This window comes from Pongo pygmaeus, chromosome 1, assembly GCF_028885625.2.
Source record: "Pongo pygmaeus isolate AG05252 chromosome 1, NHGRI_mPonPyg2-v2.0_pri, whole genome shotgun sequence".
NCBI lineage: Eukaryota > Metazoa > Chordata > Mammalia > Primates > Hominidae > Pongo > Pongo pygmaeus.
In genome coordinates this window covers 114,139,447-114,151,866 of record NC_072373.2, presented here as the reverse complement: position 1 = coordinate 114,151,866, position 12,420 = coordinate 114,139,447, and the positions used below count along the sequence as shown (strand labels likewise).

The following is a 12,420-nucleotide window of genomic DNA, read 5'->3' as shown; positions in this document are numbered from 1 at the left end:
CCTGCAAGTCATTTGATAATATTAATTAATTTCTTTTGCTTACAATCGCTTCCTGCCTTGCTTCCAAAACAACACTTCTTCCTATTTCTCCTCACGCCTCTCTGTGTGTTCCCTCTCCATCTCCTCTGCCTTGAAATGTGTTGGACTCCCTGGCCTCTGGGGCCTTGGCTTCACTTCATTGCCACCTTCTTGATCTTCATTGCCAAGCCCCATGTCCCTGGAGCTATGCTTTCATTAGAGAGCATAGCCTTGAGGTCTGTCCTCAGTCCTCTGCTCTCTTTATGCAGTACAGCCATCTTGGGCACCCTCTCTACAGGCCCATGTGGCCACCACCATCTCTACGCTGATGAGCCCCTGATCATGTCTCCATCTCCAGGCCTCTCCCCTGGGTGGAATCTAATTGTCTACTGGACAGCTCAACTTTTATTCAGCAAACACTTATATACTATGTAGCAGGTACTGTTCTAAGCACTTTATAAAATATTAGCTTACTCAGTGCCCTATTTGCTGGAATTTGAAAGTTTGCCCTCTCCCAAATGCATGTTGAAACTTAATTGCCATTGCAACAGTATTAAGAGGTTGGACCTTTAAAAGGTTATTAGGCCATGTGGGCTCTGCCATCATGAACGGATTAATGCTATTATGAAGGGAGAGAGTTTATTATTGTGGGAGTGGATCTCCTATAAAAGGAACATTCTCTATCACTTTCTTTTTTGGAATTATGCAGCATCTTTTGCCAATTGTCAACACCTTGCTATTGGACTTCTCAGCCTCCAAAACTAGGAGCCAATAAATTTCTGTTCTTTATAAATCACCCAGTCTCAGGTATTCTGTTATAGCAGCAGAAAATGGACTAAGACAACATTCAAAGTTGAAAATTGTCATGACCAAATAATGAACCCACCTCCTTTCCACCAAACCTCCTTCTCCTCACTCTTCTTTGAGGTTGGTCTTAGAGAGAGGCATCTACCACTTAAGCAACTGCTCCAGCCAGAAATGAGTGGCTCCTCCTAGACACATCTCTCCTGAACCACCCAATCCTTCACCCTCTCTGCTCCACAGTCAGCAAGTCCCAAGATCTGTTTATTCCTCCTCTTTCTTACCCACACCTCCCACATCCACTGCCACTACTTTGATTCTGCCCCTCACCACACTTGACATGGATTCTCACAACAACAACTAGAAAACTATCCAAATGCTGTCTTCTTTTTTTGGAGACTGGGTCTTGCTCTGTCACCCAGGCTGGAGCACAGTGTCATGATCACAGCTCACTGCAGCCTCAACTTCCCAGGCTCTAGCGATTCTCCCACCTCACCCTCCTGAGTAGCTGGGAACACAGGCACACACCACCATGCCCGACTAATTTTTATATTTTTGGTAGAGTCAGGGTTTCACCATGTTGTCCAGGCTGGTCTCAAACTTCTGATATCAAGTAATCCACCTGCCTCAGCCTCCCAAAGTTGTGGGATTACAGACATGAGCCACCACACCCAGCCTTCAAATACTTTCTTCTAAAATACATTCTGATCCTGTCTCCACATGTACCCTCTGCCCTCCTGCTTAAAGTCCTCCTATTTCTTCCCCAGATTACAGAATGAATAAAACTCAAAGTCACAGGAAATAAGATGGGAAAGTCCAGGGAAGTTCCCAGATGGCTGTCTCATGCTTCTGCACATTCCTACTAAGCCCTTCCCCTCTTCTCTTTATAACCATCACAGACTCCTCCCAAAGTTAATTTTTCTCTCAGCAGCCTTCTTTGTTGATTTGACCAACCCCATTGGTACTTTCACAGCACACATTATGTATTTATCTATTGTTGCATGTATTGTTCTGTCTTCCCATTGTTTATTTATTTGCTGGTCTCATCCACCAGCTGCAAACTTCTTAAGAGGAGGGACTGAGCTATACTGAACTGTGACTCTCTAGTACTTCAGAAGCTTCTGTTGAATGAATCAATTAATGACAATAATTGTGTGATATTATAATTGAATAATTGACTGTTTAAGGTTCTGTGATCTAGGATCAATCCACCTCATTTAAAATCCCATTTCAACTGTCATTTACAAGATCTATTTATTTGGGCACATATCTTAATGCCCTATGGCTCAGTTTTCTTGTCTATACAATCAGGATTAATAAGAGAACCCACAGGTTCACTGTAGTAATTAGATACGCTATAAATTATTAGTAAAATAACTAACATGTGAGTACTTAATAAATGTTTGCTATAACCATTTTTAAATTAGGAAATCAATTACTTTTCAGGTACTTGGAAGTACTTTTTTAAAATGCAGATTGAATATTCTTCCTGCAACCGTTGTTATTAATTTTAATACTTTCTATAAATTGTCTTTATTTTTGTTAATTTGCAGAATTAAAACTTGATCTATAAAAAGGAAAAGTTCAGGTCAGCTCTTGGCATAATTATCACAACTTCCAAAAAAAGAGGAGCTGAATTAATGAGATGATCTTACCCTGTTGGAGGTCCCAGATTCAGATGACTGAGGGATATAATCTTTCATTCCAGGAACAAGGGGAGGAGGTGGGAATCTTGCCACTCGCTTAAGTTTACTGCCGTTTCCTGAGTCAGAAGAAGCTCAGAGATCAAGGTGTACCCTCCAGAGACCCACTAAATGTGTTCACCCCTGCTCCCCAGCACATTTCAGGGACAGCCCTTTCTTTCACTGGTTGGAAAGAGCACGAAGTTGCAAGCGTGTTTAATATTTGTGAATGCAATGTTAGGAATACTGCAGACCACTTAAATACCCTCTGAGACTAAATACAAATAATTTCTGACTCAGCCACAGATTTGGAATATAATACAGGTGAGGAATAACCCCCTCAAGCATACAGGAAGCCTAACTGCAGAATTTTGAAAGCCTGTCTTGGCTACTGAGAGATCATTTCAACAAATGATTAAACAGTATCACAAACTTAGTTGACAAACCACTGATCAGTTCAATTTTTTCTATTAATACCCTTTTACCTGCATGAACATTTATGTTTGGACCCAATCCAGGTGTTGCTGCTACCAGATGGTTTATAGATGCATGCTGAGACACATCTAAGAAGTAACATCTGGGAATCTTTGAATCGCATTCTTTCTGCTAAAATATCCCTGGGGGAACAGGGGCCTCAAAAAGAGAAAAATCCAAATCTTTAATGGTTATTGTGAAGGGTGTGACATATTAAAGTTTTTCTGTCTTAATTAAAACTTCCAGAGAACAAAACAGAAATTGACCTAAAATTCGAATTGAAAAAACATTAATTCCATGTGTAAATGAGTATCATCTTTTCAATTGTATTATTAATATGTCATTCTTCGTCTTTATGAGATTGAAGATTATGAGGGCATCATCTTTAATACAAGTTTAAAAAAACATTCAACCACTTGAAAGATCTGTGTTCAAAAGCCTTTGTCTAGCAGTGGTGACAGATTTGCACTGACCCTTCATGGGTATGTCTGCACCAAGGGACCTGGAGCAAAAAATCTCCCTGGATTGTTGCAAGGTTTAATGAGATAATGTACACGAAAGAACTTGCAAAATGAAGAGCACTTTATAAACTGTAAAGGTCCACATTAACACAGACTGCTTGGACCAGAACTCACAGTACAGAAAATAGTAGAGCAAAGCAAAAATGATTTGCTCAGGCAGGTACAAAATCACAATACAGTGTTTACGAACCAGTGCTCAAACTACCAAAGTAATATGTTGGCTTGTAACATAGACCTGTTGTAGGGGGGTGAAGGTGGGTCTAGTTTGTTGTTGTTGTTGTCATTGTTGTTAATTTTAGAGCAGTTTTATTTTTTCAGACAACTTGAACAGAGTACAAAGTCCCCATAGACTTCCCCTCCCTCTCTTCCCCTGACACCTCAGCAGTTTCCACTAGTAACATCTCCCATTAATGTAGTACATTTGTTACAATAAACAAATCAATACTAATATATTAGCTAAGTTATTACAGTTTCCGTTATTAACTAATTTGATACATTATTAACTTAATTATAATCTAGATATTGATATATTATTAACTGAGGTCCACAATTTACACTAGGGTTCTCTTCCTGTTATACAGTTCTCTGGATTTCATCTAAACTTTGAAATTACTCCATATAAGGCCGTGCGCAGTGGCTCACACCTGTAATCCCAGCACTTCGGGAGGCCAAGGTGGGCAGATCACCTGAGGTCGGGAGATCGAGACCAGCCTGACCAACATGGAGAAACCCTGCCTCTACTAAAAATACAAAATTAGTCAGGCGTGGTGGCACATGCCTGTAATCCCAGATACTTGGGAGGCTAAGGCAGGAGAATCGCTTGAACCCGGGAGGTGGAGGCTGTGGTGAGCTAAGATCGCGCCATTGCACTCCAGCCTGGGCAACAAGAGGGAAACTCCATATCAAAAAAAAAAAAGAAAAGAAAAGAAAAGAAATTACTCCATATAGAATGTTATTCAAATCTGGGACTTCCTTCTCTACTTGTGAGCTTCAGATTTCCTGAGGCCATAGAATTTTTACACAGGGTCCATAGATCCTATGCAAAGCTAGCCTTTCGGGTAGACTGGACAATGTGCTTTTACTGGGCCCTGGAAAAGATATTTATTAATGAATGAGTGAAAAAGCAATTCACTTATTCATTTATATACTGCTATATTTCAAATTCCGTAAATGTCATTATCTTTCAGTTATCTATACTGTGTTACAAAACACACCAAAACTCAATGGTTTAAAACAACAATGATTTTTTATTTCTCAGAATTCTCTGCATCAACTAAGTGGTTCTGCTTGTTGTGTCTGGGATCATTCACGTAGCTGCATTCAGTCAGCAGAGAAGATGGTGACTGGGCTGATGGCTCATCCTCAAGAAGACTAGATCAGCTTCCTCACATAATGGCAGCCAGGTTCCAAGGCAGACCCCAGTGCGCAAGTACTTACCAAGTCACTGCTTGTGTCAAGTTTACTGATGTCCTCTCGGTCACAGTGCTACCACAGTCAAGTCCAGAATTAATGTGGCAAGGAATTGAACCAGGAGGTTTGATTTTCTGTGGACAAACAGTGTAACAATCTACAATGTTGTAATTAATTATTCGTAAATTCATGTAAAGGAGTTATTGAGGTCGGGCGTTGTGGCTCACATCTGTAATCCCACCACTTTGGGAGGCCGAGGTGGGCAGGTGGATCACTTGAGGTCTGGAGTTTGAGACCAGCCTGGCCAACATAATGAAACCCGTCTCTACTAAAAATACAAAAATTAGCTGGGCGTGGTGGTGTGTGCCTATAATCCCAGCAACTTGGGAGGCTGAGGCAGGAGAATCACATGAACACAGAAGGTGGAGGTTGCAGTAAGCTGAGATCGTGCCACTGCACTTCAGGCTGGGTGACAGAGCGAGACCCTGTCTCAAAAAAAAAAAAAAAAAAGGAGTTAGCGAATCCATAATAGGTTTTCATCAGATGTTTTCTCGATCATCAGAATTTTCATTAAAACTTCAGATACTCTTCTGAGAATCCATTAAATTGTCTGACATTGTAAAGATATCTCTGTAGTTAAAAGGGATGGGAACCTCTAAATAAATGCACCATCTGCTAGGAATTTAAAATATTTGGTCTTGTTGATGTTTGGGATGAGACTTGACATATTTGGCAAATGTTACTTTAATGTTTATTATGTTTTCCACTATACTTAGGATCATGAGTATTAAATAAAGAATGTTTAAAAAGTTAATTCACTACTGCTCCTTTGCGAGAAGAATAAAATGGGGAATTTGTTATTTCTCATCCAAGGTGGACTATGTCACCTGAATGCATCAAGCCCACCCCTGGCTCCTATGGCTTTAATGTGGCAGAAATCAAGGATAAAGCACCAAAAGTCAGGAACCCATGGGGGCAGGCAGCTGGGAGTAGGGGGCAGCCCTGGAGTAGTGGTTGTGGCAGTGCACATGGACGCAGCTGCAGTGGCTGTGGGGCTGACAAGAAACTACTAAAGTTCCTAGTGAAGCAATGTAGAATTTGATAAGAACATATAGATGGAAGGAAAAAAACCTATGGTGACTGTGAAGGCCCTGATGCCATGTATGACAAACTGATATCATCTAATGGTCACAAAGTTATTGTAAAAAGAGAATATTCAGTAACATCAATAACAATAAAGGCTATGTTGAGTGGCCCAGGTCAGCTTGCTGAAAATGAAATCATTGAGGTCAGTTTTAGAGAAATCTCTTCACATGTGCTATCAAAAGTATGCATGTAAGCTGCAGGCTGTGGCTCAAGTCTATAATCATAACAGTCTGGGAGACCTAGGTGGGAGGATTGCTTGAGCTCAGGAGTTCAAGACCAGCCTGGGCCACAGACTGAGACCTTGTCTCTCCAAAAAAAATTAAAAATTAGCTGGGCGCAGTGGCATACACCTATAGTCCCAGCTACTTAGGAGGCTAAGGTGGAAGTATCCCTTGAGCCCAGGAATTCAAGGTTGCAGTGAGCTATGATCACACTACTGCACTCTACAGTGGGTAACAGAGCAAGACCTTGTCTTTAAAAAAAATATGTGCATATATTTTACATACAAGGTTCACTACACTAACAGCTCCACAGAGATTCTCAAATTCCCAACTGCACCTCAAATTGCACCAGAATTGCTGATGACTGTGAACTTCCTAGATTGTTAAATAAATTATAATAATTTGTTAAAGTACCAAAAGTTAACCTTTGAACAATGCAACAATCCAAAAACCTGGCAACCGACAAATATAAAATCTCTACTTTAAAATGATGTTTTTAATTATGAAGCCAAGAATGTAAAATGTTGTAACATAAAGTTTCCTTATCTTCATATCTGCTTTCTGAAGTGACAATGACTATAAAGTGAGAAGGGCATCAATCGGTAACAGAACAGGCAAGGGAAATAGAGGGTGAGTAAATCGTTATATTGACCAAGAATCTAATAATCTTGTTCACAAGGGTGAAATCAAAAGTAGGAACTTAAGTTTCCTGGTGAGTTGGATACCATTCCATCTTCATTGGTGATAATGAATCAGTACTCTGGGAAATCAATGATCTCACCAGGTGGGCAGACTCAGAAGGAGGAGCCTTAGTTCCTTTTTAAGGGAGCCTCCCTGCAAGGATCTACACTACACAAGTGATTAAAAAGCAATTCATTGGCTTGTGGCCACCTGCTGACACCATCACTCCAGCAGACTCTGACAGCTGGAGAATTGAGTTAGTTGTTGTTTATCCCCATCTTTATTGGTGCCTCCCTGGGGTGTCTGTACCCCAACCCCACAGTTTTCTAGCTGGGCCTGATGTTTCTCTTTAGACATTTCTAGCAGACCATTTTCTCAGTTTCTCCTATGTGGCTTATCAATTCTCTCTAATGTCCTTTTTTGTTTCATAGTTCTTTTCATTAATTTACTCGAAATGCATTGAATGGCAGGTGTGTTCAAGGCCCCATGCTAGAGGAGTTATACAGTGGAAATGCAGTTGGTTAAGAGACAGATATCATTAAATAGTTCTCAAAAAAGTAGTGAGTGCTAATCTAGGAGGACAGGTACCCAGACAGCATTGGCCAACCCAGCTTTCTCCCTTGTCACTTACAGAATGCAATGTCCTGGGATAAGGAGGAACTAACTGTCCAGAACAACCCAAACTATGTCCTTGTTCCTACTAGAACAGGATGTTCTGCAATCCTTGTGTTCTGCAATCCTTGTGTGAGCCCAGAAATGCTCAGGGTATAAAACCCATGGCAGAGCGATTGCAGGGTCTCTCAGCTGCAGAGTGACAGGGAACACGGGCAGACAAGACTCCATCTGCCCTGAAAAGTTGTATTGAGCTTTGCTGGACCAAATCTTTGGTTTCTTTTTTTTTCTTTTTCTTTCTTTTTTTCTTTTTTTTTCTGTTTATCTGTCAGTAACAAATCTGCTTTGACTAACTTGTTGATCATGGATTCTGTCTTACTGGACTAGGCCTACAAACCTTTGCAGTAATAAATGTCCCAAGTGGTGGAATGAAGGGTCAGAGGAAGAACTATTCCATTTTGCTCTTCCTTCGGTGACCACTGTTTTCCAGCTTCCTTCATGAGCTCCTTTTCCTTTCTGCCAGTACTCACTTTCCACCCTCTTTTCTACTTACTCACTGAGTAATGCATCTACTCATTTGGCTTTAACACCTAATTCCCAACCCTGACCATTCTCCTTAACTCCCACCCATATTTTCAACTATCTGTTAGATGTTACTACTGAAAGTTTCTAGGTCTTCTCTTATGCAGTATGTCTAAAACCAAAGTTATTTTTCTGGAACTTACTGATCCTCCTGTATTCCCAGACTCCAACAATGGCTACAAGCTAGAAACCTTAAATAGTTTTGATACATCCTATGCCTGGACTCCTAAACCTAATGCTTTGCCAAGTGTGGGTGTTTTTACCTTGGTTTTAAACTTTTTTTTAAACCAATACCTTGGTTTTACCCCTTAAACTCTTCATCTTATCCCCTTACTGAATCACCTGGTTGTTCTTTTTCAGAACCATTATACCAACCTGTTAACTGTACTCCCAACCTCCACCTCTTTCTTCTCAAACTATCCTCCACTGATACTAGATTGATCACTTTAATATATAAAGTGATCATGTCACTTCCTTGTTTCAGAACCTTATTATTGCACAGAGTAAAGCCCAGATTTTTTAGCATGCCAGAGGAGGCTTTCACAGTCTGGTCTAATTGGTGATACATAAATACCCACCCCCACCCCCAACACACACACATACACACATACATGTTAACTCTTCCAAAAATGTCCTAGCTTCTTAGGGAGAAAAACTTAAAGATTTGAAAATGAAGAAAAGTGATCACTAGCGGTGTCTTCCATGAGACGCTGGCCTTGTCTAATAGGGCCTTCAGGGATGATCTGATTCTATAGGATTGTATGCCTTTGATTGCCTTTGATTAACTAGGCTGTCTTACAGTTCTGTAGAAGTAGAGATTAAATTGTAGAAAATTGATAGTAATAAAAATATCTCTTCCCAAATGTTCACTCTCTGTGTTTGAGCTAGGCCATCTATCTTTTCCTGCCCCTGGGACATAGGCATGCCTGGTTCTCCGGCCTTCAAACTCAGACCAGGGCTTACACTATTTGCTTCCACGGTTCTGAGGGTTTTGGGCTCAGAATAAATTATACTGCCAGCTTTCCTGGTCTTCCAGCTTATAGACAGCAGATTGTGGGGCTTCTCAGGCCCATATTCACCCCTTAAATCTTCTGCTAAAGTCTTCTATTTGTCAAACCCAACCAGAAGCCAGAGGACAAGAGACCCCCAGTAGTGTGCTATGTAATGACATGTGGCCTGATGCGCCATGAGGGGAAAAGCCAGCTGGTAAAGGCCACCCATGGAGATAAGCAGAGGAAAGCCGACAGAGCCTGGGCCCCTGATGACATCATCTGGCTGCTGCTTCATCGCATCATCCCAGAACCATGTTCTACAACCTTCTTGTCAGTCCCAGTGCAACAGATGTCTACATATATGAATATGTAACGTATATACAGATGTTTACATATATATGTAATATATATGTTACACACATGTGAGTGTGTGTGTGTATTTCACCACATCACATGGTGAAAGCAGGAGCAAGTGAGAGAGAGTTGTAGGGGGAAGGTGCCACATACTTTTAAATGAAGAGATCTCATAAGAACTCCCTATTGCAAAGACAGCATCAAGTCATGAGGGATCCACCCCTCATATATATATATATATATGTATATATTTATATATAGGCCACCAGTGCCACACTCACCTTCCAGGGACCTGGGACTCAATCTGCTCCACCTGATGCAGCTAGCACCAGTGTCCACACACATTATCCATGGGCCTAGGGACTGGCTCACCCCATTCACCACTGCCAGCACCTGTGGACACTGAAAACAGGGGCCTGAAAGCAAGCCTTTTCTGTCCATTGCTGCCACCACTGGTGCCTGAGGATCAGCCCACCTAATATTTCCATGCTCAGAAAAGTTTCATCATAACCTTCACTAACAACTGCAGCGTAAGCCACTGAGGAACTCACAAATTTCACTAATGCTAATTATCACTAAAGAAATCACGTGGAAATTATATTACTGCACATGCCCAGAATCAAAGCTGAAGCACCCTGCCTGATCAACACTATAGATAAATCTATAAGTAAAAAATCTTCCCTATGAAAGCCAATTTATAAAATTGGAAGAAGTGACTGTTACACCAGATGCACAGATATCAGTGTAAAGACACAAGAAATGTTAAAAATTAAGAAAGCATGACACATCCAAAGGAACACAATAATTCTCCAGTAACAGATCTCAAAAGAAAGTTATGAAATGCCTGAAAAACAATACAAAATAATAATATTGAAGAAACTCAGTGAGATACAAGAGAACACAGATAAATAATACAAAGAAATCCAGAAAATAATTCATGATCTGTATGAGAAATTCAAAAAAGATATAGATATTATTGAAAAGAAACAAACATCAATCCTAAAACAGAAGAAATCAATGAATGAAATAAAAAAATACAATTGACAGCATAAACAGACTAGATCAAACAGAAGGAAGAATTTTTGAACTCAAAGACAGTTGTTGTGAAGTAACCCAGTCAGAACCCCTCCTCCCCAAAAAAAAACAAGAAAGAAAGAAAAGAAGAAGAGGAAATAATAAAAAAGACAAAAAAGGACTGAAAAGGCTGCATGACATATAGGACACCATAAAGTGACCAAATATTCAAATTCTGTGAGTTCCAGGAGAAGATACAGGCAAAGACATAGAAAACTTACTTAACAAAATAATAGCTGAAAACTTACTGATATCATTTGGATGATTGTCCCCTCCAAATCTCACGTTGAAATGTAATTCTCAGTGTTGGAGGTGGGGCCTGGGAGGTGTTTGCCTCATGGCTTGGTGTTGTCTTTGTAATAGTGAGTTCCCACAAGACCTGGTCATTTAAAATGTGTAGCACCTTCCCTCCAGCTCTCCCTCTCCTGCTTCTGCTTTCGCCTGTGACATGCCTGCTCTCCCTTTGCATTCAGCCATGATCGTAAACTTCCTAAGACCTCCCTAGAAGCCAAGCAGACTCCAGCACCATGCTTCTTGTAATTCTTGCAGAACTGTGAGCCAATTAAAACTCTTCACTTTATATATTACCCAGTCTCAGGTATTTCTTTTTTATTTTTATTTTTTGAGACAGGGTCTCACTCTGTCACCCAGGCTGGAGTGCAGTGGCACAATCTCAGCTTACTGCAACCTCCACCTCCTGGGTTCAAGCAATTCTCGTGCCTCAGCCTCTCGAGTAGCTGGGACTACAGAAGTGCACCACCACACCAAGCTAATTTTGGTATTTTATAATTCAGTTGCCTGGCTGGTCTTGAACTCCTGAGCTCAGGCAATCCGCCCACCGTGGACTCTCAAAGCGCTGGGATTACAGGTGGGAGCCACTGTTCCTGGCCTCAGAAATGCAAGGACGGCCTAACACAATTAGTGAGTTCTCGTTCTGAGTTCACACAAGATCTGATTGTTTAAAAGAGTGTGGCATCTCCCCCTCTCTCTCTTGCTCTTGTTTTTGTCCTGTGACATGCTGGTTCCCTTTCCACCTTCAGCCATGATTGTAAGCTTCCTGAGCGCCTCATCAGAAGTAAATGCTGGCACTATGCTTTCTGTACAGTCTGCAGAACTGTGAGCCAATTAAACCTCTTTTCGTTATAAATTATCCAGTCTCAGGTATTCCTTTATAATAACAAAAGAATGGACTAACACTGTTTCCAAGTCTTGCAAGACATGTAGACATTCAGATATAGGAAGCTCAAAGATCACAAAATAGATTCAACCCAGAAATGTCTTTTCAAGGCACATTATAGTCAAACTGTCAAAAGTCCAAGAGAAAAAAATAATTCAAAAGTCAGAAAGAGAACAGCATCAAGTCACATATAACAGAATCTCCATCAGGCTAACATCAGATTTCTCAACAGAAACTTTACAGGCTAGGAAAAAATGTTATGCTATGTTAAAAGAGCTAATATAGCCTTTCCCAGACAAGTAAAAACTGAGAAATTATCATCACTAGACTGATCCTACAAGAAATGCTTAAGGAGTCCTACATCTAAAAGTGAAAGGATGATATCTACCATCATGAAAACACATGAAAGTATAAATCTCACTGGTACAGCAGATGTACAAATGAGAAATAGAAAGGAGCCAAACATTACCACTACAGTAAACCACCAGACTGCAATAATAAGCAATAAGAGACAAAGAAAGGAATAAAGTATATACAAAACAACCCCAAAACAATCAACAAAATGACAGGAATAAGTCCTCACCTATCAATGACAATTTTGAACATGAACAGATTAAATTCCTCACTTAAAACGTGTAGACTGGCTGAATAGATTAAAAACAAAACCCAGTTATA

At 40.5% G+C, this 12,420-nt stretch overlaps 1 protein-coding gene across 1 annotated transcript; it reads left to right on the top strand.

Annotated features, from left to right (window-relative positions):
- The first annotated feature begins 6,023 nt into the window (after positions 1-6,023).
- Positions 6,024-6,660, top strand: LOC129011625 (elongin-C-like). Its single transcript, XM_054446770.1, has 2 exons — positions 6,024-6,242; positions 6,547-6,660. Exons 1-2 carry the CDS (start codon positions 6,066-6,068, stop codon positions 6,658-6,660), a joined length of 291 nt encoding a protein of 96 aa, XP_054302745.1. The 5' UTR covers positions 6,024-6,065.
- The last annotated feature ends 5,760 nt before the right edge of the window (positions 6,661-12,420 follow it).